We start from the raw sequence: 26,442 nt of genomic DNA, 5'->3' as shown, positions 1-26,442 counted from the left end.
TGCAGATTGGGATTAGCTCTGTATCTACTACAGGTAGTCACATTGGTCAGTCACCATGCGTGGAGACATTCATGCCAACGTGCCATTTTTTTCTAATTCAACACTGTTGTTTCATTACACAGGTATCTTCAGTTGGTGTATAATTCAGTTGCTTTTGTGATTGCTTTATTGTTTCAAAGCTGAGAAAACTAACATTTCTCTAACAGATCAGTAAACTTGACTTTTTTCCTATAATCTGGTTGCTTTCCAGGTAGCTCTGGATTTTTTATTTATTTATTTTGGTGTATGAAATTAGATGCGAATCCCGTATTTTTTTTTTAATTGCAGTTAAGTTGGCCCAACCCCACTGTTGCACAATGTTTCCTTTCTCCCCCTAATGTGAGAAGTCTGTTTTGTAGAATACGTTATCTAAAGTTTCTGGGATCTCCAATCTATGCCACTCATTTCTATTTCTTTCTTATCTTGAATATGACACCATTTTAATTATCATGATTTATAATATACTCTGTTATATGGTATGGCCAGATCAACGCTCTTTGCTAGAAAACTGATAAAAATTTAAATCCCAGGTGCGCCCGCGTGGCTCAGTCGGTTAAGCGTCTGCCTTCGGCTCAGGTCATGATCTCAGGGTCCTGGGATTAAGACCCGCATCAGGCTCCCTGTGCAGTGGGGAGTCTGTTTCTCCCTCTCCCTTCCCCTGCTTGTGCTCTCTCTTTCTCTCATATTCACTCTCTCTCAAATGAATAAAATCTTTAAAAAAAATTTTAAATCCCAGAATAGAAAAATAAAACCAAATTAACAAAATATCATATATGGGAAGACATGGTATATAAGAAAGCGTGAATGTGAATTTTTATTATGGTTTGGACAAATAAAGAACTCCAGTCATACCTCACTTTTCCAAAGAAAACTCACATATATTCTTATCCATTTCATCATTTTAAATAGCATTTTTATTATAGAAGTAACAAATACTTTGAGGTGATTTTTAAATTAAATTTGAAGGTCAAAGGAAGTACAAGAGTTCCATACTCATTTTCTAAATTAAGTAATTTATTTCAAACAAATATTTGAGGAGAATCCACTGCATGCCAAGTTCTGAGCCAGGTTCTGGGATATAGCTGTAAGCAAGACAAGAATCATCTCTAGTCTTCTGGAACCTCATGGGCAAGATGGAAATTAAACAAGAAACCCCAAGCAAAGAGTGAGCTTGGCACACTGGGAAAGTGCACCAGGGGTCCTAAACGATTTGAGGAGAGGCCAGGAAATGCTTCCTCCAGGACATATTATGTGAGCTGGGGGTCAGGGGATGAATTTCCCAGTCAGGGGCACGAGAAAAGAGCAGAGCATACCTGAAGGTGCTAGAAAATTGCTAAAATTGTTCCCAGGTCCTTACAGATTCAAATTTGCCCTATTACCCAACCTAAGGTCAGGCATTTTGTGCAGGGATTGGTTGCCCCAAATTTCCTATTCCTTAAAACTCACCAAGGTCTGGAGGAGACCTCAGTCAGGTTACAGAGTTGGCCAAAATGCATCTGCGGAGAACAGTTTGCATAATGCCTTGTAAAACCCGCCAGGTTCTCAGATGGTCACATCCATCAGCTGAGCAAAGTATCAGGCGGCCTGTGGGGTCTGGCTTGGTTCCGGTTCCCCAGCACTGGACTCCTGAGCAGAGAGGATTTTGCCCCTTAGGTTGTCATGGTGAATAGTGTCACCCGTGGATTACAGGATACAAATGACTAACCGGACTCAAAGCCACATGCCCAGGGGGAGGGGAAGGTAACAGGTGGAGCGGTCGGTCTCTATGGCAATGGAAGAGCGAGCCTGCCGGCCACGGGGCCAAGCCAAGGAGGGCCGGGGCGTAGTACCGCCCGTGGAGATGTCCGCGCTGTTGGCCTGGCACTGACGAGAAGGCGGGCCCTGGCCCAGGTCCCGAGAGCCGCTGGCTGAGCAGTGGCCCAGCGACCCGGAATGCCGTTCTCGTAGAAGCCAGGTCTTTAAAGAGGCCGCGGAAACCACCCCCCGACAAGCCGGTAAACGCACACCCCGGAAGAGAAGGTGAAAGCCGCCGGTTTGTGCCCATCTACACAGCCGGCGAGGCAGGTGTGGGACACAGCAGTTTCTAAAGGCTTCCGGGAAAAGCATCTCATCGGAGGCCCGCAGCATCCCTGCGGGTGGTGTCACAACGGAAGCCGGTCGGTGACTTCAGGCCAAGACCTAGAGCCCGTGGTGGGGGAGCTCAGGTCCTCACACACTCCCCTGTTCAGCCGGCCCTCGGGGCACCTGGGGCCTGGGGGGCCGCTCGGGGCTCCTGCCCTCCCCCGCCCCCGGAGCTCCCGGTCTGCACGGGGAGGACCACATGGTGACGGAGTGATGCCAGCCCTTGGGTAGTGTGTGGAAACATGGACCATGGGCACGGGCCCCGGTCAGGGGCATCAGAGAGGCCCCAGGATGAGGTGGCTCATGACCCGAGGCTTGAAAGAGGAGCAGAGCAACGGTTCTCAAACCTGAGGTGAATTAGGATCAGCTGGAGGGGTTGTTAATCTAGAAGGCTGGGTCCCACCCCAGAGTCCCTGCTGAAGCAGATCTGCGGTGGGGCGCAATAATTTGCATTTCTAACAAGTTGCCAGGCACTGAAGACGGGCTTTCCCAGCAGGGGCAAGTGCACGTGGGACCGGCCCGCAGCTGGCCTGGCCAGGGCACCAGGTGGGGGGGGGGGGGCGGAGGCAAGAGGATTCAGACGAAGGCAACACCAGGCCAAAGACAGCCGGGGGCAGGCTCTTCCTGCATTCCTGGGCCAGAACACAGCCTGGCAGCAGGCTACAATGTAAAGTCTTCTTGGGAAGGCCTCCCTCCACTTCCCTCTCTTTTCTGAGCTCTGTATGACCCTGCACTGCTTCTCTCTCGATAGAGTACTCATAGCTCAAGGGCCAGGCACTGGACTAAGTACTGGATGCAAGTTCTCTCATTACACACCCTAAAACTTTGGCCTAGCCATAGGGAGGTCCCCATTTCACAGATTGGGACACTGAGGCACTGAATGTTTCGGTCGTTTGCCCAAGGAATCACAGCTGTAAGAGGTAGCGTGCCAGGACGCACACCCAGGCTTCCGTCCCTCTCTGCTCATTGTTTGACCCCATCCGGCCTGCCAGAGCCCAAGGGGTCCAGTTCCACGAGGGCTGGGGTCATTGCTTTTGGGGACAGGGGAGGGCAGCCAGAGCAGCTGGTCTCCAGAGAGGCACACAGGGACTCCCGGACAGCCGAGGTGGACCGGCTGCCAGCTGAACAGACGAGTTGGTCCCCAGCCAAGGATTCCCCACGATGAGCAGCCTGGGCGTGTAGAGTCGGGCGGAGCTGCCTTTAAACCTCAGCCCCTACCAGCTGTGTCTCTAGGTCCATTAACCTTTATAGGTTCTTCTCTACAAAACGGGATAATAACTCTTCTTCTCTATTGCTTGCTTTCTTCTCTACAAAACGGAATAACTCTAACCCCACGGGATTGTCATGGGGGTGGGGAAATAAAATAACTGGGGCCTGCCACCAAGCATGTGCTGAGTGAATAGAACGCTTTCTTCCCCAGCACCCAGCCCTGGCCATGAGTAAGACCTCTTCTTAGCAACTTGAGACAGAGGTTGAAGACAATCACCTCTCGTGGCTTGGGGGTCGTCAGGCAAAGGTCTGTGCTGCTATAGCTTGGTCCCTGCTCACCACCTGGAGGATGTGGCCAGGGAAGCATGTGAGTCCCTGGGGGAGCTCTGGGACCACAGGGCCTTGCTGGAGGCAGCAGGCCACGGAGACGCCCCCTCCGATGGCACAACGTAGATCTCAGTAGAGTGAAAAGGCAGCAGGGAGAAGGAATTTGAAATGGATGATGAAAAGAACACTGATCTTGAGCTTATATTGCCTTGGGTCATGGTCTCCGTCCGCCATTTAACTTTGTGACTTTGGACCTGTTACATAAACAAAAGCCTCTAAGCCTGGGTTTCCTCATCCATAAGTTGGAGTCACTCATTCTTCTCTCAGGTCAGTTCTGAGATTCAGTGAGAATGTCTGAGCAGGGGCTCGGGGGATTGTACAGCTGTTATTTGTAAAGTTCACCTCCCATCCAACACAGCTGGGCACACTGCGACGCCAGCAAAGGGTTAATGGGACCGCCCTCAGCTGCAGGCCAGTAAGCACGCAGGGGCGGCTCTTTTCACCCAGACCTTTTTCGGTTGCCTTTAAATTTCCCTGACTCTGCTCCTTGGAGGAAGTGGATCTGAGGTTTGGCCTCCGGTCTCCTCATTTGGCTGCCTGTCGCATAAATCCTTATCCTTGCTGCCTACTCGGCGTCTCGCGGTGACCGTCTTTGCTGAGCACTAGGCAGATGACCTTGGGTTTGCATGCAAACATGGGGAGCCCAGCAGGAGCTTTGTGCCCCTTTGTTGGCCCCCAGCTGGTAACGGGAGCCTGCTGACCCGAGAAGTTGCCTAGGCTCTTTGTCCTGGGGCCCGTCCTCAGGGCCCCACCAAGGTTCAGCACCTAAATTCACTCCTGCAGCCAGGCAATGGCTTTGGGGTCTGGTTTGGACAGAGGGGTCTGGGTGAGTACTTCGTGCGCGGTGGCAAGGAGCTTATTTCTTCCTCCCTTTTGGTTTGGCTTTCTTGGATTTCTTCCTCTCACTCAGCTGCCTCCAAGTAGAGGGTTTTGCTTCTCTTAGCCTCCTTTTCTTAAGACAAGGCTGACTAGCAAACGGTTGGGTTCAGCCAGTGGAGCTCTGACTTTTAGGGAGGAGCTAGAAACTAGGAAGCCATCTGGTTCAATCAGTGAAGCCTGGACTTCTGTGGAGGAACCGAGGCCCTTAGAGGCCAGGCTCTGGGCTTCGTTTGGTTCATTTGTTGTAGCAGCTTTTGGGATCTTTGAATAAAACTGGCCATGTTCTAAGTGGAAAATGGGAAGTGATCATTTGATCCCCCCACGCAGCCCGTTGGGCTCTATTCTCCAAAACGGGGCAATATTTTTTTGCAACGCGGCTTAGCCGCCATATTCATTAGACTCTTGAGAAAAATGACCACCTAATGGACCCATAAATTATACTACCTTGCACTTAGATTTGTGTTATAAAAGAGATTTGGAAATTGGGCCTTTAAGATCCTATTTGCACCTTGTTTATGTATTTGTATGTGTCCATATGTGTTCTAAGTGTGAGCTAGTTTCTATGTCTGCATGGTGTTGCTAAGACTAATTTGTACGAGAGTTCTATTTAGGCCGTTAAAAAGCAAGTGCTTGTTAGAATTGGCCATTCTAAAACTCAAAGACAGAAACTAACCCAAGTGTTTTTCACATGATCTTGAAAACTATTCAGTATTAAAGCTAACTTAAGGTTGCTGATTTAATTAAAATGGACATGTGTTTAGAATTAAAAGCATTAAATACAAAACTTTTACTCTGCCTGTGTTGATTGAAAGTCAGGTAAGTTCATCTTCTCTCCACTGCAAAATCTGTCCAAAAGGGGGAGGAAACCAACACCTTAGAACTTTGTCTAACGTCTTAGGAAGTTTTAGGCTCTGAACCTGGACAAGACTGGCAGGTGGATTTTACCGTGAGGCCAAAACAACAGGTAATTTTCAATACTTGCCAGTATTTATAGATCCCTTTACAAGTTGGGCTGAAGCTTTCGCACGCCCTTCAGAGAAGGCCTCAGAAGTTGTCAAAACACTTCTAAGCAAAATCCTTCCTAGGTTTGGATCACCACTAACAATTCAGACGACCGGGGAGCAGCATTTGTGGCAAAAGTCATGCACGTGGTGCCCGACGCCTTGGGCGGTCAATGGAGCCCCCCACCAACTGGGGGAAAAAAAAAAAAGAAAAATTAAATTTGGCAAGGATACGCCAGGAAACTAACTTGGGAAAAAGCCTTGCTGGTTGCTCTGCTCTGGGTAAGAGCAGCCCCCCAGAGTGGGCTTGATTTAAGCCTCTATGTCATACAGAAGACTCCTTCTACACCCCTTTCATGACTTAGGGGTTCCTGACGGGGCTCCCATTAGGGAATTGGATATTATCAGGCACACTGAGTGGGCAGGCTCACTGCCAGCAGGCTGACGTGCCCCGCAGGTGTGCCCTTACGTCGCCAGATTCCCGGAGACTTGGGGTCACTAAAGACCGGCAGAGCGAGCACGCAGAGGGCCAGCTCCAGACTCCCCGCCCAGGACCTTGCCGGGTGCTGCTGACCACCCACTCTTCAGTGACACTGGAGGGAAGAAAGCCATGCATTCCTCGCGCTCGAGTTAGGAGAATCCACGGGTTTCCTACAGCCTGTAGGCAAGGAGGACCTCGCAGGGAGCACCGCTTGGCGCAGCCAGCCCCCAGCAGACCTGAAACTGCTCATCAGGAGAGCCAGTCTGAGGAAACCCGTGCCTACAACAAGCTTGGTTCCGACCAATCTCCCCGAAGGCCCTAGGTAAAACAGAGTCCCCGCACTACCAACCAAAGTACACAAATCTCGGTCATGCAGAATGGCAGGCAGAGAGTTTCCATTCCTCTAACTCTAGTCCTCACCCCATCTCAGCAGGAAGTAACCGGAGCAGTCATCATCCCCATTCCCTCAAGGATGGGGAAGGATCAAAGGACAGTGGGGACTAGAACCCATAACCAAAGGGATAGGGGGACTGATCGCAGCTGCAGACTAGGAAGCTCAGCGGCAACTTTTTAACCCAGACCTTTCTCATTTGCCTTCAAATTTCCCTGACTCTCCTCCTCGGGGGGAGGTGGATTTGAGGCTTGCCCTCCCATCTCCCCATTTGGCTCCCTCTCAAAACTTCTCCTGGCTGCCTAGGCCGTGTCTCAGTGATTGTCTTTGCTAGGCATCAGGCAGATGAGTTTGAGTTCAGCTACAGTAACACAAGATATTTGTTCGCCCATTTATTGAATCACTTTTACTGAGCATCTACTCTGTGCCAGGCACTGTTGTAAGCACTGGAAATCAAGCCCTGGAATAAGACCGACAACAGCCCTGCTTTCCCAGAGCTCACATCCAGTGACAGCTGACCATCAGTAAGCAGCTAAACAATATGCATATGTGAAACAGTAAGTGCTCCGAGTGCATTGGAACTGGACAGTGTGGTAGCAGGTGATTCTCTCCACATGTGGCCAGTGGAGGGGCTCAGGACAGTAAAGGGTGTCAACCAGTTGTGGCCAAAGGCAGAGATCCGTGGAAGACCAAGAATCCACCTTCTTTCCATCCTCTCCTCCCTTAGCCATGGTCTGGCCAGATGTCCCTCAGAGTGTGCACCCCCATGGCCCCTAATGTAATGTGTTTGGTTTCCAGGAGAGCCGCACCCTCGGCTGAATTTTCAGTGGACAGGACACGCCACTTGATGTCCTTCCTGACCATGATGGGCCCCAGCCCCGACTGGAACGTGGGCCTGTCTGCAGAGGATCTGTGCACCAAGGAGTGCGGCTGGGTCCAGAAGGTGGTGCAGGACCTGATCCCCTGGGACGCTGGCACCGACAGCGGGGTGACCTATGAGGTGGGTGAGCACCTGCAGTGGTGACGGACGACCGTTCCTGGGTGCTTCCTCGTTGGTCCTGCGCTGGTGGGCTTGGACGTAAATGACGTAGATGAACGCACGGTGTGGTCGGGCAGGCCAGCACCATCTCCCTCCCACAGACCACATACAGTGTGACCCACACAGCTGGCCACGAGGCCAGGGAGAGGGAACCTGCTGGAGGGCAGCTCCTAGGTAAGCCAGGGAACAGCAGGAAACAGGGAGGGAAGCACAGAGCAAGAGAAGGGGTGAGAATGGGGAACAGAAGTTGATGTCCGTACTTTAGACTGGGCCAGATTCTGGAGGTTTCCAGACAGCCAGCCAGGTTAAGGAGTTTGGATTCTGTCCTGAATGTTAAAATTTTTCAGCTGTGGTCAGCACACCAACTGCATGGAAATGTGAAGCCATTAGAAAACCAGCGGCAGGGCCATCTAGAACAGACACTGGTAAACTATGGTTTGTGGGCCCAATTGGGATACCACCTGATCTGTAAATAAGGTGTTCAAACCCAGCCGCCCCCGATTACATGTTGTGGGGGGCTGCTCTCTCACGACAACAGCTAAGTGGAGTTGTAGCCGACACAGCCTTGAAATATTTACCATCTGACCCTCTACGGACTCGTTTGCCAACGCGTGGTCTAGTAGGAAGAGCTCTGGATTCAGGCCAGCCTGGTTCAGCTGTCTCCTGGCTGGAATGACCTCTCTGAAACCTTTTCTTCATCAGGATGGAATCCTGCGTACCTGGGAGAGTCTGAAAGTATAGGTCCCCGATTTCCTTGCACGATGCACAGGGTGGACGGAATTGCATAAACATCCATAGTAGTTATAGCTGTTGTGAAATCCCTATCACGGCTTTTGTTGATCCTATTACAATCAAATTGCTGTTGTGGTTTTTAACCACTTTGTTTCCCACACTCTATCTGTTTCTCCCACCCCCCCCCCCCCCCCCGCCCCACAGTCACCCAACAAGCCCACAATTCCCCAGGAGAAAATCCGGCCCCTGACCAGTCTGGACCATCCTCAGAGTCCTTTTTACGATCCAGAGGGCGGGTCTATCACTCAAGTGGCCAGAGTTGTCATCGAGAGAATCGCCCGGAAGGTAATGGGGTAGAGCTCACCCTGGCACGGACCCTTCCCACCAGGAGTGTAAGCAGACTGTACCCCTTTCTGCTCTAGAATCATAGGGTCCCTTGCATATTCCAGAATCTAGAACTCCTGGACCTCCCAAGCTTTCTAAGCATGCAAATTATTCATAAGCTATAAATGAGCAAAATAAACATAAGGGAAAGGTTCTGTGCTCTCCTGAATGATGCAATCCAGAAAAACAGGTTTCATTGTGAGTTCCATAGTTGATTATTAATGTCTGCCATGGGTCAGGCACTAGAAAGCTGTGGCTTTCTTGCCATTTCTTTCGGTCCGATTGTAAATGTTGGCTCAAAACTCCACCATGGCCTGGGATTTGTACACGGGGCGGGCATCCGATTTTTATGTCCTCCTTCCTCTGTCCCCCACGCATGCCATTCTTTAATGTGAGCCCTCCAAGCAAAATGTCCTTTTGCAGGGGGAACAATGCAATATCGTGCCTGACAATGTCGACGATATTGTAGCAGATCTGGCTCCAGAAGAGAAAGATGAAGGTATGTAGTTGTCCTCCGTTGCAGGTAGCAACATAAACTGGCCATACCTTTTGGGAAAGCAGTTTTCTAACAGGTTTGAAGAGCTGCAAAAACCTCATGTCCTTTGACTTGGTAATCCCATCTTTGAGAACTTCTGCATGGAAGATCATCCAAAATAAGGCCAGGACTGGGCACAGAGTATAAGGGAGTTGGTGTAAGTGGGCTATCGGAATATGTGTTCACTGGTATCGGGCCTTTGGGTGGGTGTCACAGTATCCCCAGCGCTCTCTGCTTTGTCACACTGTCCTGTGAGGCATGGACATGACCACTTCCCTAGCGAGGAAGGGGAGGCCCAGATCCTACCGTCAGGAGGGAAGCGCAGAGCCTAGGCTTGAGCCTGTGTCCTCATGGGATCTGGAGCCACACAACCGGGGTCCTCCTGTGGCCTTGGGCAAGAAGCTCCCATCCCACCACGGTGTCCTAGTGTAAAACGGGGATGATCACCGCACCTGCCTCATTGAGAGTTGTTGTAAGAATCAAATGGGCTAGGGGCGCCTGGGTGGCTCAGTCGTTAAGCGTCTGCCTTCGGCTCAGGTCATGATCCCAGAGTCCTGGGATCGAGCCCCGCGTCGGGCTCCCTGCTCTGCGGGAGGCCTGCTTCTCCCTCTCCCACTCCCCCGCTTGTGTTCCCTCTCTCGCTGTGTCTCTCTCTGTCAAATAAATAAATAAAATCTTTAAAAAAAAAAAAAAAAAATCAAATGGGCTAAAACATGTAAGGTTCTCGGAATGCTGTTGGCGTGTAGTAAGTACTCCGTGAACACCGGCTGCCCTTACGTGACCCCTGTTATAGGGTCATCGGGAAGATGGGACTAGAAATGAAAAGCTCTTCACGTGTTGAGGGGAAGGGATAGTAAGAGATCTTCCCTGTTGTTTAGGTATTATTGCAATGATTATAATTTTTAAAGGCAAGTGAGTAGCTGCTTCCACCCCAAGAGTACCCAGGTTCACTGAGGCAGGTCAAGCAGCAGGGATCTTATCTGCAAATGAGCTTGTGTGGGGGAGAGGGCCAGCCCCAGTGTCCACAGGCTCCCAGGGAAAACCTGTCACATACTCGTTCCAGATGACACCCCCGAAACCTGCATCTACTCCAACTGGTCCCCGTGGTCCGCCTGCAGCTCGTCCACCTGTGACAAAGGCAAGAGGATGCGGCAGCGCATGCTGAAGGCACAGCTGGACCTCAGTGTCCCCTGCCCTGACACCCAGGACTTCCAGCCTTGCATGGGCCCGGGCTGCAGCGATGAAGGTGAGCGCACAGCCCAGGGCCGCGAGTGGCTGGCAGAGGCCGAGGAAGGGAGGTGCTACCTGGCTCTGCTGGCCCCTCGTACCTGGTCAGTGTCCCTAGGAGGGCACCAGGACCCTGACCATAGTGGCCGGTGGGGACCACTAGGGAAGACCCCCATCTCCAACAATGTCCTAAGACATCAAAAGAATTCTTGATTATCTACCCAACTCCCTCCAGCCATGGAATCAATGACACACCAGTCACTAAAAAGCTAGCGAACATCTTATGACAATCACAACTCTAACAAGCAGCCTGCTTCTGGGCCTTCACTCCAGTCTCTTCTGAAGGAACAGAACAAGGTAGCCAACACTGAATCTAGATCCACTGCCCTAATTCTGTGTCTTTCATGGACCTTCATGTCTCCCTTCTGCCTGAGTTAGAGCACCTGCTTTCCGTGTCAGGACCGCTGGGCTGATTGCAAGAGTTCTGTCTCTCTGAAAACTGCTCAAAAATCAGGCTTGAGCTAGGAGCTTGCACCACCTTGGTGGTGATGGCCCAAGCTTCAGAATGGCACTGGGCTGCCTGCCGGGCAGAGGTCGGCCACCTACTTTCCAGGGCACACCCGCGCTCTCCACCTGGACAGATCTGGACTCTCTCTGTACTTTGATCTTAACTCTCTCAGAGGTGCCGTGAGGCAACAGGAAAGGACGCAGAATTTGGGCTGGTTTATGGCAGGAAGAAGACCACTTCCAAGCCGAGGATAATTGAAGGAAGGCTCTCGCACTGCAGGTCATTCACCCTCTGGCTCTTCCTGGGGACAGTCTTAGATACCCCTCCTGGCTGGACGCCCACAGTGGCTTATTGTCGTTTGTGCCTTTGGCAAGGCCCTTCAGAGGGGAGCCAGCCCTTCCATCTCCATGTAGTCTAGACATTAATCCCTTATCAGATACAGGATTTGCAAATATTTTCTCTCATTCTTGGAGTTATCTGTTCACTCTTGACAGTGTCCTTTTGCACAAGTTCTAAATTTTCATGAAATCTGGTTTGGCTCTTTGGTCGCCTGTGCCTTGGCTGTCCTGTCCAAAAAGTCATTGCTAAATTCAGTGTCATGAAGGTTTTGCCCTGTGTTTTCTCCTAAGAGCTTTATGGTGTTAGCTCTGTTTAGGTCTTTGATCCATTTCAAGGTAATTTTTGAACATGATCTTAGGTAAAAGTCTAACCTCATTCTTTCATATATGGATATTCAAATTTCCCAGCACCATCATCTATTGAAGGGACTGTCCTTTCTCCATTGAATGGTCTTGGCACCCTTGTCAAATTATTTGCCTGTTGATGTGAGGCTTTGTTTCTAGGCTCGCTCTCTATTCTAGTCCATTGGTCTAGATGTCCATTCTTGTGCCAATACCACCCGGTTTTGATTCCTGTAGCTTTGTAGTAAGTTTTGAAATCAGAAAGAGTGTGGCCTGTGAGTACATACTCAGGTGGGTGGGGACCGTATTCTGCCTTCCTGGGGTAATGTCTTTCTTATCAGGTCCTGGAAAGCCTGAAGTGGAGCTTTCAAGCCCTACCCCTATTATTACACTGGAACATAATGTTCTTGTTTGGTAGTGTATGTTGCCTTTAATTAGCCTTGTCTTTGGGTCTAACATGTGGGTTCCAGCAGGGATTTCTTACACATACCACCAGCACTGTCCATAGATTAAATAACCCTGCAGAGGCAACACACATGTGCAAGTGACAGCCATGGATATGTGCAGGCTGGACTTACACTCGATCCTTTCTAGCTTCACTTTCCAATACCACGTATATGCACACTCCATACAAGGGTGTTTGCATAAGCTTTCCCTTCACCTTAAATGCAGATATCCTTTACCCACCAAAAGTACACTCAGATGTGCCCTTTTGTGTGAAATCTTCCCCCAAACTCCAAGGAGAGAGTTTTTTCCCTCTTCTGTGCTTAATTCCCTGGGCTTACCTTTGTTGCATACTTTTGATACCTGGAATTATTGTGCCCATCTCTTTCTAAAGTAGAGCAAGATCCAGATCTTACACATCTTTTTAACTTCAGAGCGTACCATGAAGCATTCAAAGCATTTAGTAAATCTTTATTGATATGAATAAATGGATAGCTAGAAGACTTTATTGCCCTCTTAAAGAACTAAGCAGGCAGACACACACCCCCTGTGTTTCCACCAGGAGTAGCACCCCCACCACTACTTGGAAACAGACTACCAAGCCATGCTGAGAGCTTTTTCTTTTCCAACAACCTCCAGAGTGTCTCCTATATGATCACGGCCTTTGCTAGCACCTACTGATAGGAGCAAAGCCATATACAGCCCAAGGTATCAACAGAGAAGGCTGGTTATACGGCCTTCCTCATTCTTCCTCTATGTCCCCTCCTCTAGCACGCACAGACATTCCCTCCCCACCCCACCATCTGCTCCCCATTGTGGCCAACCTCAGTAGCACAATGAGAGGGCTGGGGTCACTGAGTATAATCTGCTGTTTGGGTATAAATCCATCCTGTGTCCATCCTCAGGTCCCTATGTCCGAAGGCCAGTCAGTCTTCACCCTCAGGAACCAAATTCTCATCAATTTTTCTAGACTGGGAACTGGCATCTTTAGACAAGAACTATAAAATCTCTGGTTCCTCTGAGCAAAAGAGCTTATCCTGTATCTCAGAATACATATATAATATCTTTCCAGCACTGTCCAGAAGTTTGGATGGGAAAGTTCTGTATCTGTCCAAAATGGTAGCCACTAATCACACATGGCTACTGTGTACTTAAAATGTAGTTAGTGACTAAGGAAGTGTATTTTTCATTTTATTTAATGGTCTTAGATATAGGATACATCCTAGACCATACAGATGTATAACTTTAGATTATGATTTATCCTAAATTTTACTTTATGTAGAAATAAAACATTCTACCCATCCAAGCAGCTTTCAAATGCAATGTCATGGAATAAGGCCTAATCCTGAGTGCCCCATGCACCTGGAAAACAGGCACGTCCTCTTCAAGAACAATCCTGGTTTCAAGATGTATACCTTTTAACTTCCCATCCATCAACTGCCTAACTCCCCTTGAATGCTACCCAGTTTTGTTTTTTTAGGTTTAATTCCAGGATATTTAACAGACAGTCCTATATTAGTTTCAGGTGTACAATATAGTGATTCAATAATTCTGTACATTACTCAGTGCTCATCGTGGTAACTGTACTCTTAGTCCCCTTCACCTGTTTCACCCATCCCCCTCTCCTCTGGTGACCATCAGTTTCTCTACAGTTAAGAGATAAACCAAGTAAGACTTCTTTTCGTTTTTGTTTCTGAAATTCCACATTAAGTGAAATTCTCTGGGATTTGTCTGACTTATTTTGCTTAGCATTATACTCCCTAGCTCCATCCATGTTTTTGGAACTGGCAAGGTTTCATTCTGTCTTATGGCTAAATAATATTCCATTACATACATATGCCCCATCTTCTTTATCCATTCACCAAGTGATGGACACATGGGTTGCTTCCATAATTTGGCTATTGTAAATAATGCTACAATACGTAGGAGTGCATATATCCTTTCCAAATTAGTGGGTTTTTATTTGGGTAAATACCCAGTGGTGTGATTACTGGATCATACAATAGTTCTAGTTCAGGAGCCTCCATACTGTTTTCCAGAATGGCTGCACCAGTTTGCATTCCCACCAACAGTGCACAAGGGTTCCCTTTTCCTCCACATCCTTGCCAACACTTGTTTCTTGTGTTTTTTATTTTAGCCATTCTGACAGGTGTGAGGTTAATAGCTCATTGTAGTTTTGATTTGCATTTTCCTAATGAGTGATGTTGAACACCTTTTCATGGGTCTGTTGGCCATCTGGAGGTTTTCTTTGGAGAAATGTCTGTGCAGGTCTCCTGCCCATTTGTTATTTTGGGGGTGTTGTTTTATAAGTTTTTATATATTTTGGATACTAACCTTTTATCACAGAGGTCATTTGCAAATATTTTTTCCCATTTGCCTTTTTGTTTTGTTTCCCTTGCTGTGCAGAAGCTTCTATTTTGATGTAGTCCCAATAGTTTATTTTTGCTCTTAATTCTTGCCTCAGGAGACCTATCTAGAAAAATGTTGCTACAGTGATTATCAGAAATTACTGCCTGTCCTCTCTTTTTGTATTTTTATGGTTTCAGGTGTCACATTTAGGTCCCTAATCCGTTTTGAGTGTTTGTGTATGGTGTAAGAAAAGGGTCCAGTTTCATTCTTTTGCAGGTAGCTGTTCAGTTTCCCAACACCATTTGTTGAGAAACTATCTTTTTCCCCTTCAAAACCATGTACTAGCACAAAAATAGGCCTATAGATCAGTGGAACAGAGCAGAAAACCCAGAAAGATTATATGGTGAATGAATCTTGGACGAGAGAGGCAAGAATATGCAATGGGAAAGCCGGCCCGCTCCTTCGCGATCCCTGCCCGGGGAGCTGGGCGCACAGGCCACAGCGTCCGCTCGTGTGTTGCAGACGGCTCCGCCTGCACCATGTCCGAGTGGATCACCTGGTCGCCCTGCAGCATCTCCTGTGGCGTGGGCATGCGCTCCCGGGAGAGGTACGTGAAGCAGTTCCCCGAGGACGGCTCTGTGTGCACGCTGCCCACCGAGGAGACGGAGAAGTGCACAGTCAACGAGGAGTGCTGTGAGTAGGGGTGCCCAGCAAGTGCAGGGGGCGGGGGCGCCGAGGCCGTAGACTTGATCCCAACAGGGCTGGCCTTCCAGCTCCCAGCAGCTGCCTGGTGACCGAGTGGGGTGAGTGGGATGAGTGCAGCGCCACCTGCGGGATGGGCATGAAGAAGCGGCACCGCATGGTCAAGATGAGCCCGGCGGACGGCTCCATGTGCAAGGCCGAGACATCCCAGGCAGAGAAGTGCATGATGCCCGAGTGTCGTGAGTGCGCATGGGGCAGGGGATGGGGGCGGTATGGAGGATCCCAGCACCCTTCCTATCCCCCAGCAGCAAGGCCAGAGGCTGAGCGGGTGCTGGGAGGAAATATGGCACACTGTCCTTGCAAGATAAGGGCCATCAAGCAGACTGAGAGAGGGGCCTCCCTTGAGGGACCTTCTGAGCAGTGCTGAGATAACAAACTGCTGGTCTCTGGAAAGCATTTACCTGCAGCTGTGTTTTATAGGACCCCAGAGTTTCTTGGTTGTCGGGGTGGGGGGAGGGGTTGTATAGTAACATTCAGGCAGGACATCCAGTCCACAGGTCATAGGTCCCCACTCTTGTTCTGCATGGGACTTGCCTGGCCTCGTAACGCATTACAACCCCAGCTCTATGCACAAATGTACATAGGCCCACACACCAGTAAACAAGCATACATATGCACACAAGTACATGGGCATTCTAGGATTTCACCATATGTCCAGAACTATATTGCACAGTTCTTGGGGAGCGGGTGGTGTTTCAGGTGGGGACTTGGGTATTCATATTACTGAGTTAATCTGATGTCCTGAGCCCCAGGGGAGATGCAGGAAAGTGACAAGAGCAGTACTCTGCTGAGCCAGTTCTTGCTCCGTGGGGTCACTTGGGTTTTCTGAAGCCATCGGTCCATTTCACTTGACTCCAGGGGCCAGAGTTGGGGACAGGGGGTAGGGGGAACAAGGAGAGCAGAGAGAGTAAAAGGAGCCTGTTCTCAGAGGCAAACCTGGCTCTTGGCCTAGATACCATCCCCTGCTTGCTGTCCTCATGGTCTGAGTGGAGTGACTGCAGTGTGACCTGTGGGAAGGGCATGCGGACCCGCCAGCGGATGCTCAAGTCTCTGGCCGAACTCGGGGACTGTAATGAGGAGCTGGAGCAGGTGGAAAAGTGCATGCTGCCTGAATGCCGTAAGTCCTGGGGCTCCCGGTGCCCCCCCCCAGCCAGTACTGGGTGGGGGTCCTACGGCCAGGTCCTGTCGTAGAGCTGTCTGCCAGGGAGAAAGCGCATGGGCTCTGGATCTCGGTGTTAGCAAAGCTACTGAACTCTCATCTCCTCAGTAGCAAGAGGGGATCCCACTATCAGCTACAAAACACCCCAACTACACGTTGCTATGAAGTCCAAAGAGGAGACCAGAATGGAAAACACTTAGCACAGGCTCAAGACACCTTATCACATAGGGCTTGCCGTCCCCACAACTGTCTGATCCATGGTTTTCCTTGCTTTTTACTTCTATTCCTTCTCCCTGGGACCATTTACCCCTGACATTAAATCAGTGACTCCTGTACATTTGCAGCCTTGCTAAGACAAGCCATGAAAGGCTCAATGCCTGACCCCAACTCCCCCCACCCACCCGACCCCACCCCTGTGATGAGCTGTATTTTGCAGGTACTAACCTCCAAGGAGAGCGAGCCCATTTTTCTGGCTCGTCTTCCAAGCGAGCTTCCCTTTTAGGAGGTAGAAAGTCAGACCCGCTTGCTAGGACCTGTTTTCCGGCTTCCTCTGAAACGCACGTGGTCTTTGGTGCTCCCTCGTCCTCGCTATTACTCAGGCTGCCTCCCTGGGTTCAAATCCCAGCTTTGTCCCTTACAGGCTGCACAACTTTCAGCGGATGACCTAGCATCCCTGTCCCTCATCTGTAAAACAGCAGGACACACTTCCTAGGTTGCTCTGTGGATTAAACCACGTAATTGGCACAAAGTGTCAAGCACTAGCCCTGACAGGCCTCACTTCATGTTCCACATTACAGTTCCTGAGCGGGTCCAGCCGGACTCAGTCTGGGTGTTCTCCACACATGACTATCAATCTGAGCCTGAGGCTCTTAAGAACTAAGATTGACCCTGTGTGCAACCCAGCTCACCAGAGTTGGGGCTCCAGAACTTCTGACCAAGATAGCTACCCATGTAAACATACATTCACAGGGTTCACTGAATGGAGAAGAAAGATGAACATTTGCTGTGCGCCAGAAACTGGGCTGGACGCATTATTTCACTTAATCCTCACAACCTAATACGAAAAATACCATTATCCCCATTTTACAGATAAAAAAGCTACCTGAGCTCACAGGGAGAAAGGCCCAAAACTACTGACCAAAATGAGTTCTTCCTAGATCCAGCCTGGATCTACACTCTGCAAAGCCAGTGAAGAGTCCAGAATTCTTTGCCTCCTTAGGTCACATCCTGAGAATCAGACTATTGGGTTATTTCCCCTCTACATTTGTGAGATGCTGGCTTAGTAACAAGAATTTGCTGGACCCTGTAACCTTGATAAGCCATAAGACACCACTTGTTCTCACCCTTCTTCTCTACTGAATTTCCCATTTCTGGCTCCTATGTTTTTTGCACAAACAGCCACATATCGGACCCAGGAGGATGTTGAACAAGAGAAGCTATGGGGTCTTACTGCAGAAGTCACAATGGCCTTGGGTACTGGTCCACTGGGGTCAGCTGTGAAAGCACCAGTGAGCTGCACCTTCCCTGAGAAAATCCAAGTCCTTGGGACTGTGGAAGGCTATTCTATGCCACCAGAGGCTGATTTGACATATTCTAGCTACAGGGCAGGGCAAGAGGCTCTGAACATATCTTCCAAGGTCCCTCCAAAGCATTTTGTCATGTGGGCATAGAATGTGGATGAAGACCTGGGCACCAATCCTGCCCCTACAGCTCACCAACCATGCGGGCTGGATGAAGTCCATCTGCCTGTAGGAGCCTCAGTTTCTTCTGTAAAATGGGATAACAGCACCTCCTTTGCATTTCTCGCAGGCTTGGGTTGAGATGCTCAAAGTAAAATGTAAGGGGCCATATGCTATCTCAGACAGGAATGAGCTACACTCATGCCCATCTGTGTCTCGCCAGCCGTTGACTGTGAGCTCACCGAGTGGTCCCAGTGGTCAGCGTGTAACAAGTCCTGCGGGAAAGGCCACATGATTCGAACCCGGATGATCGAAATGGAGCCTCAGTTTGGAGGTGCACCCTGCCCAGAGACTGTGCAGCGGAAAAAGTGCCGCATCCGGAAATGCCTGAAAAATCCATCCATCCAGAAGCTGCGCTGGAGGGAGGCCCGAGAGAGCCGGAGGAGTGAGCAGCTGCGGGAAGAGTCTGATGGCGAGCAGTTCCCAGGTATTGCTCCTAAACCAGAGGCTGGAGTGCAGGGCAATGTCAAAGCAGGGGAAGTGAGAGTGGGTCTTGAAGAACTGATAGGGGTTTGCATCCCAGGCAGCAGGAACAGTACTTGCAAAGGCAGAGAAGTGCCCAAGAGCATGAGATGGTCAATGAAACAGAGGCAGATGGAGCAGAGCCCGAGAGAAGAGGCAGGAAACCAGGCTGGGGCGGGGGGGGAGAGGACCAGACCATAAAAAGTCCAGTGGCCTGCTGAGGATTTGAGACTTCATTGTGCAGGCGGATCTAAGCAAGACGGACTTTAACAGACCGGTGTTGAGTGGTTTGGAGGTGGCAAAAACAGAGGTACAAAGGCCAATTTGGTTGGTAGCCCAGGAAAATCTGTGTTCCCTACTCCAGCATTTAAAAAAAAAGACTGGGGCTTCACTGTTGAATAAACTGGTCCAGAGGCAAGGACTGCACGCTCATTGGCAAACGCATGAAATGAGTTGGAAAGATTCATGGTTCAGTCCTGGGTACAGACTGATCGATGGTGTTTAGATTCCGTGGAGTAGGTGAGGAAGATACCATGTAAAACTGAACGTTAATGGGTATGCTGAGTTTCTATTTTAAAAGGCACAGCTTGGGGCGCCTGGGTGGCTCAGTCGTTAAGCGTCTGCCTTCAGCTCAGGTCATGGTCCCAGGGTCCTGGGATCGAGCCCCACATCAGGCTCCCTGCTCGGCAGGAAGCCGGCTTCTCCCTCTCCCACTCCCCCTGCTTGTGTTCCCTCTCTCTGTGTCTCTGTCAAATAAATAAAATCTTTAAAAAAAAAAAAAAGGCACAGCTCAAGTTACCCCTTTTTCTCAAGACATTTCACTTCCACCTAGGAAATGCTCCCTGATAGTTCACTACCTTTCTGTTAAGGATCTGTGCACATAACAAAGTGTTGTCTGTTGGACATTAGTCAGCCACTCAACAAATGTTAAGCCCAACTATATGCCAAGCAGGCACTGTGCCATGGTCTTCTCCAGGAAACTTAGCATAGTACTGGATGGATAATCATAAACGTGCTTGGTTGTACAAGAGTAACCTAGAGGGCCATGGAAACGTTTTTTTTTTTTTTTTAAAGATCTAACCTCTGGGAGGTCAGGGAAGGTGTTTTTGTTTCAGCAAGAGCGCGAGAGCACACACACGAGCAAGCGGGAAGGCAGGAGTGCAGCTCGGTGGGAGAGCAGCTCAAGCAGACTCCCCGCTGAGCACAGAGCCCGATACAGGGCTCAGTCTCATGACCCTCAGATCATGACCTGAGCCAAAATCAAGAGTCAGACACTTAACTTCCCTGGGGCGCTTGGGTAGCTCAGTCGGTTTTAAGGCAGGCATATTTATCTGTGTAGGGGAAGTAATAAATTATACTTGAGTTTACTTGGCATCTAGGAGGCCAAGTACATGGGGAACAAAGCATCAGGAGCAAGTGGTTAATTGCATCCACAAGCCACCCCAGAAAAACCACTACTATGATTCTGCAGGTCAGTGACTTGGGCTGGCTCAGCTGGACCCATGAAGCTCCTATCAGCTGGAAGGTCTAGACCAGCCTCACCTGCAACTGGGGCCTCCGAAGGGCTGCCCGGAGCCTCTCTCCACATGGCCTCTCCAGCATTCTAGCTAGGCTTGTTTACATGGTGGTGGAAGTGTTCCCAGCAGTTTTCAAGTCCTATTTGCTCATGTCCCATGGGCCAAAGCAAATCCTATAGCCCAGCGCAGACTCTAGAGGTGGAGATGTGGACTCCTGCCCCTTGATGGGAAACACTGCAAAGCATTTACGGTCATTTCTGGCAGTCTGTCACAGAAGGGCTGACAGTCCCTCATAAGGACTCTAACCATTGTTTAACTCAACCCATCATTTCACTCAAGAGCAGGGAAGCCCAGACCCTTCAATTTGACAGGTGTGTACTGGAGTTGAGCATTTGGCATGGTCTCCCAATTTCTGCTGCCCTAACTGGGCTTTCCCATGCTTCCAGGCTGCAGGATGCGCCCGTGGACAGCCTGGTCGGAGTGCACCAAACTGTGTGGCGGCGGGATCCAGGAACGCTACATGACTGTCAAGAAGAGGTTCAAAAGCTCCCAGTTTAGCAGCTGCAAGGACAAGAAGGAGATCAGAGCATGCAATGTGCACCCTTGTTAGCCAGGGTATAAGTGGTCCAGGGCTGCACCCTAGATTTGCACAGTCACCAATGGCTGGAGTGTCTGTTTGCTTGTTGTTTAAGGCAATTTAAATCGTATCCACTAGTCTTCATTTCTGCAGTCTGGTTTGCCCAGTAGTCTTGTGGAGGCCGGGGACCTCCTTTCTGTCCACAGCTTGGTAGGCACAGGCTGCGTGGGGCTCCCTCCTCCCCTGCTGGCCCTCCTCCAGCACAGAAGACGTGTCAGCCCCCCGTCCTCAACGGAAATGTGTCACTCTGGAGCATCCACCGGGCAGCACACAGAGGCCTGGCCTCCTCCACAGGGAGAGGCAGCTGGGGCAGGAAGGGACTCCCATGCCTCAGCCTCGGGGTATAGCGAGGGTACAGCGGGGAGGAGACCATCCTGCTCCGATGGAGAGCGCAGATTCCTCTCCTCCTCGCCTTCGGCCTGCTTGCTCGTGTAGGAACCTCCTGTTTGCCCATGTCCTTTAATTTAGTGGAACTTTAGGTCCTTTGTTGAGTCTCCGCGTGGGGAAAACAGAGCTGGTAGACGTGAAGAGCACTGAGAGAGGATGGCTTTTCTTTCAGAAATTCTGAAGTTCTGAATACATTTACCTCCCCTCCCAATAGTGGTGCCCAAAGCCCCGAGAAAGGAAATGATGGCCGCTTTACTGGGATGTAAGGTCGCCGGTTCTTACACCTGAGCTAAAAGGCACTAAGTCTAGAAAGTATTTTTCCCTGGCTTTTTCTTTTTTTTTTTTTGGGCCACAATTCTCCTGGGAAGCCAGCCTTATAAACCTTCTGACCTCCCATACTTACTAGAACCAAGGCCAAGGCAGCAAAACTGGCCTCTCTAGCAGTCCCAAACCTGCGCTTTTAAAATCTTCTGACACATATCTAGACTTTTAAGTTTTCAAACCAGTTCTACCAAGAAAACATCGTTTAGTTATACGTCTGCCCACATCCCACCAAGCCACTGTTTGAACAAAACTACTATCTATACTTTAAAGGGTTTTTTTTTTAAATCATAAAGTTTTTTTATACGTAGAGAGAAAAGTGTTTCAGAGACCAAGCAAAACAGATTGAGGGAGAAAGGAATATTACAGAATCGGGCCGAGTAGGAAAATCGGGGGGAAAGCCAAACTTTACCTGGGCTCTCCACACTAGGGCTCTGGTCCTCCAACACACGTGTGGGCAAGGCCATGGTTTTCCATCCCCTTCGAAGCACTCGAAAGCATCAAATTCAGGGATTCTGACTACCAAGAATTTGTGTAAGAAGACGTTTTACTGAACTGAGTACAGCAGCAGTTTTTACTCCTTCATTTATTGTTAAAACTGTTTCATTTCTGTTGCAGGTTTTCATTATGCTTAATCCAAATATGTATCATGGATGAGATGTATACAATGTTTCTGAATACACTTCTTTAAGAATTTGCATTCAACACATCAGAATATTTCCAAACACAACATATATATGATATAGCCCTGAATCTTCAATAAAAAACTCATTTGGGTCTGTCTTCCGTGTTTTTAAACTAATTAAAAGTGTTCAGAAGGTTGGGCCCTTTCCAGTGATCCACCTGAATCACATTCAGCAAAAGATACGGTCTTTGCTCCCTCATTTGAGAGGGACCATTATTACCACATCCCTGAGTCTTCTGGAACTTTTGAGTTGTTTCCAGTATTATTTTTGTAATCCTTAAAAGAATTGCTACCTTGCCCCACAAAGGAGCATAATATAAAGAAGTTAAGAGGTTTAACTAGGACAGAAAATCTTGATATAAATCTGCCCACTTGTGCAACATTATTCTTGGCCATCTAGAGGCCTACTTATTTTCAACCCATGAAAATCAAAGTCCCTCAAGTCAGTAATTCCTAAGTCTAAGGACAAGCCACCCTGGTGTCTCATGTTCTTATCAGGTCTCTATGGGATACATTTTAAATCCTAATTGCGGAGACTTAAAACCAGTAACTGCTTAATGGCTGAGAATGGGTAACCTGTTTCTTGTTACATAAGTATTATTTCTTTTGCAAGGAGGAATTTATAAGAAGCATCAAATCTCTTTCTTACCAAAGTCTTGGGTTAGGTAGTTTATAGTTTCCCTGGCTAACCAATCCTTTTGGAAATACTTTTTTACTACAAAAATGAAATTTGTTTCAACTTCCACTTAAGATAATAAAGAGATCATAAGACATCCAGTAAGAACCGCCACATAAAGACGAGCTAAACTGTATATATTTTTATCAATGTCAAACCAGTTGTAACCCAATTTACATCCACATTTTAAGAGGACAGTGAGTTCAGAGATCTATTACAGAAGACAGACAATGGGTCACTCACCTGCCACCTTCCTTACCACTGCATTAATTGAAGGAAATCTTGTTGTAGCAAAAGAGAATAAAGCCTGGGCTTCTTCAGACCCAGAACTGAAAAAAAAGATTTCGTGCTGTGCTTATAACTTAAACTTTGTGTATTAAACATGTCTTAGGCATATTCAGAAGTCTGTATACTTCTTATGGGAAGTAAGAGTACATTATACATTCTCACAGGACTACAATTCTCCAGAAACTTAGTCCAGGTCAAATCTGTGGCTAAAATGTCAATATACAATAATTCTTTGTATCAAATGATCTCTGTGACCTAACAAACAGCCCACATGTTTCAGGCAACAGACTAAAGGAGCTAAATATTATAGTGTACCAGGACTGTATGGTGAGTCCCCTTACCCCCCCCAGTTAAATATTTACACCCTAAAGAAATGGACACTACTGTCCAAGTAAGAGTAAACATACATGTTTAATCCCTAATTACAACACAGAATCAAGGAAGACACACTCATTCCACTCTTTGGTTATTAGGTGCTATTAATTTTAATAATACAATGATTGATTTTATTCTTCATATTGCCCAAAAGTAGGGAGAATGAGTGAAATAAATTAGTCCCTTTTGGAAAATGAGTGAGATGCTGTAAAACTATAAATAGCAACTGAATGCTAATGAGCACGAAGATAATTCTTCAATTTAAATCCTTTGAAATCTGTGAGCAAAAGATCTGTACTAAAATGTCAAATTTAAATAATGGCACCCCTGCTTTAGATCCCTGGGGGTTTGGAAGGTTTTTATACACTCAGCGGGGCAGAGAAGCAGAAGTCCTACCATGGCCAAGCACAGGGAACCTGCGTTCACATCACTGCTGTCGTCCTGAGGAGCCAGGAGAGCGGGGGCCAGGTACTTCCCCCCCTTTTCTGGCTCGGGCTCTGACACAGGCGGGCTTACACTAAAGGACTTCTCTGCCCCACCTCCCCAGTTTAGCCAGTTCTCATCCTGAGAACGAGTTGTGACGGCACGCTGACGGAGGAGTCCCGGGATGCCAGTTTCACCTCAGCAGCCCCCCACTTCTTCAGAAACCAGTAAATGCCCACTTTGTGTTGAAGCTGGCCTGACTTGTGTTTCTGCCACCTATAACTGAAAATGTCCTGACAAATAAAATATACATGCATTACTTTTAACCCGGCTCTCATCAGACCAAAATGCAATTTCAGATTTTTCACTTAACATTTATAATGTTGAACAGAAGATAGCATTCATTAACATTTTCTCATACTGCTCTAAATTCTCATGAAATATGTTCTTAACCACTTCCTGGCTTTAGAACTGACTGGTAATAGTTCTCATATTCGAGGATTTCTCATATTTAACGGTTCTCAGATTTTAACTGTTATGTGTTTGAACAGTTTCCCTTTACTTCAAATAATTTTAAGTATTAGCAGAAGGGACAACGGCAAACATCTTATTCAAGACTACGGACTCCTTTACAACACTTGACATTTGTAAAAGTAGAGTCTGTATTTTTTTCTGTAAAAATATGAAAGTAGAGTCTGTGTTTTTAGGAGGCAAGCATCTCCTACTGTGCTCTTCCCCTGGAATTCACGAGCCTATCTGGGAAGTCAGAAGGAGCACTGGTGAAAAATACCTCAATCTGCCGCTCCCTTCCCCACTACATTAGCACTACGCAGAGACGTGCAGCCTGAGAATGTCCACCAACCGTCACCAGCCTACAACGAGATACAAAAATTGAAAACAAGTGTTCAGAAACTTTTACGGTAATTTGACATTGCCACAATATCCAAGAGTATGATTATTTTTCTAAGAGTTGGGTTTTTTAAATTACATTTAGCAAAAGTATCGTTCCCCAGCAGCGGGGAGGAACAATTTTCCAGACTGGCCGCTCACTGGAGACAGTGTGAGAAGTGCAGCGCTGTGTGCCATTCGCACTACCCAGGCAGAAAGGGATGCCAGCCTCTGAATGTCTCCAAAGCATCCGTGTCTACATGGCAATACCTACTTCCAGACCTGCATACCTACTTATCTATGATTAAGTACCATGCCCTGGCTCTTCTAACTCCTCTAACAGCCGACCCTATGCAAGCACGGTAACTGCCCCATCACCCTCTGATTTTGCCACAGAATTTCTCAGAATGGTAGCCCACACTTCCTCTACTTCCTTGCCCTCCAATTACACCACAACCCACTACAATCTGGTTCCCACAACCAGATGACTGACACAAAACTTTCAAAGTCATCAGCAACATCTACGCAATCACTGCTGCCTCTTACTCCTCCCCACCTCTCCCACCCCAATCTTTGTACAGCACTCACAGCTTCTGACCACCCCTTGGCTTCTTTGACAATAGTGTCCTAGTTCTCTCCAGTTTCTGGCTGCTTCTCTTGGCTTTCTGCTGCCTTTTACTGTTTTATCCCCAAATGTTCGTCTTCCCAAAAGTTTTACCCTTGGATCTTCTCTCAAACTCCTTCTACTTCAATCCACTCCCACCTCTTCAATCACCAGATCAAAACAGATAAATTCCCAACCTGCACTTGGCAGTCCTAGCCTCTTCTTTGGAGCTCCAATCCGCATTCCCAAATGCCTCCTGGACTCACCCTGCATGTAACTGCCACAATCACCATGTATTTCTACCACTAGAGTTGCCTGTGTGCCTTACTCATTCATCAAATGGTTTTCCTGCACATGCCAGGCACTGTGGGGTAAAGCACTAAACACAGCAGATGTGCTTCTGCCCTCAGAGCCTACGACACTCAAGGACAGATCAGACAAGACAGACAAAATCATCACAGATGTCCATGTGTCCCTAAGTAAATACAGGGCAAAGTGGTGCTACAGGGGCTGGTTCAGGAGGGCTCTTTGAGCAGGAGGCATCTAAAATAAAAGCAAAAGGCTGAAACACCTAACTGGAATAGTCAGGTGAGTCAACAGTCTGGGAAACCCCGGCATGCCATAGGGTGTAAGAAAGTACATCAGCCTGAGTGTGAGAAGCGAGGACAGATCCTGCAAGGGGCTTGCTTTGTACACTATGGGAAGGAATCTGGATACTAGTCCAAGTGCACTGAGGTGATGACAGATTTTAAGCAGTAGTGTAACATTTAATTTATGGGCTAAAAAAGATCCCTTTAGCTGTATTTACAGAACAGCTTTGTGGGGGCAAAATGCACATAAAAAGACTACTTCAAAAGCAATTGCAACAACACAGGTGGCAGAACAAATTGGAAAGAGACAGATTCCATGACTCGAATAACCTCTTACCTGACCACCCTTCCTCAAAGCTGCACTGCTCTGTCATCCATACCACTAGATTAGATCCAGGCACTCCCTGTTCAGAATCCTTGGCAGCTCCCCATTACATACAGAAGGGCCATCCTATTTTTAAAGCTCTCCACAACCCAAGCCCAGTCTACTTTATCATTATTTTTTCCCATTGCACTTAAAATC

General features: G+C 48.3%; 2 protein-coding genes and 1 long non-coding RNA gene across 3 annotated transcripts in view; 1 reads left to right on the top strand and 2 right to left on the bottom strand.

Moving 5' to 3' along the window:
• The window catches only part of SPON1 (spondin 1), a 250,802-nt gene extending 228,629 nt beyond the window's left edge, over window positions 1-22,173 (top strand). Inside the window, exons 8-16 of the mRNA XM_036119322.2 lie at window positions 7,307-7,508; window positions 8,484-8,624; window positions 9,087-9,162; window positions 10,262-10,444; window positions 14,929-15,099; window positions 15,180-15,347; window positions 16,121-16,285; window positions 18,230-18,493; window positions 20,492-22,173. Of these exons, the coding sequence (XP_035975215.1) occupies window positions 7,307-7,508; window positions 8,484-8,624; window positions 9,087-9,162; window positions 10,262-10,444; window positions 14,929-15,099; window positions 15,180-15,347; window positions 16,121-16,285; window positions 18,230-18,493; window positions 20,492-20,655 (1,534 nt within the window). The 3' untranslated portion in view covers window positions 20,656-22,173. The remainder of the gene's footprint in view (window positions 1-7,306; window positions 7,509-8,483; window positions 8,625-9,086; window positions 9,163-10,261; window positions 10,445-14,928; window positions 15,100-15,179; window positions 15,348-16,120; window positions 16,286-18,229; window positions 18,494-20,491) is intronic.
• LOC144379438 (uncharacterized) lies at window positions 1,033-8,461 on the bottom strand. The gene is made up of 2 exons (XR_013442416.1): window positions 8,126-8,461; window positions 1,033-7,717 (listed from the first exon to the last, which is right to left on the bottom strand). It is a non-coding gene; the product is annotated as an uncharacterized LOC144379438 (long non-coding RNA).
• The window catches only part of RRAS2 (RAS related 2), a 101,499-nt gene continuing 96,452 nt past the window's right edge, over window positions 21,396-26,442 (bottom strand). The window contains exon 6 of the mRNA XM_078058375.1: window positions 21,396-24,709. Within this exon, the coding sequence (XP_077914501.1) occupies window positions 24,652-24,709 (58 nt within the window). The 3' untranslated portion in view covers window positions 21,396-24,651. The remainder of the gene's footprint in view (window positions 24,710-26,442) is intronic.

This window comes from Halichoerus grypus, chromosome 11 (assembly GCF_964656455.1).
Source record: "Halichoerus grypus chromosome 11, mHalGry1.hap1.1, whole genome shotgun sequence".
NCBI classification, from domain to species: domain Eukaryota; kingdom Metazoa; phylum Chordata; class Mammalia; order Carnivora; family Phocidae; genus Halichoerus; species Halichoerus grypus.
Note: the sequence above shows the minus strand (reverse complement) of the source record. Positions and strands in the feature narration are given on the sequence as shown.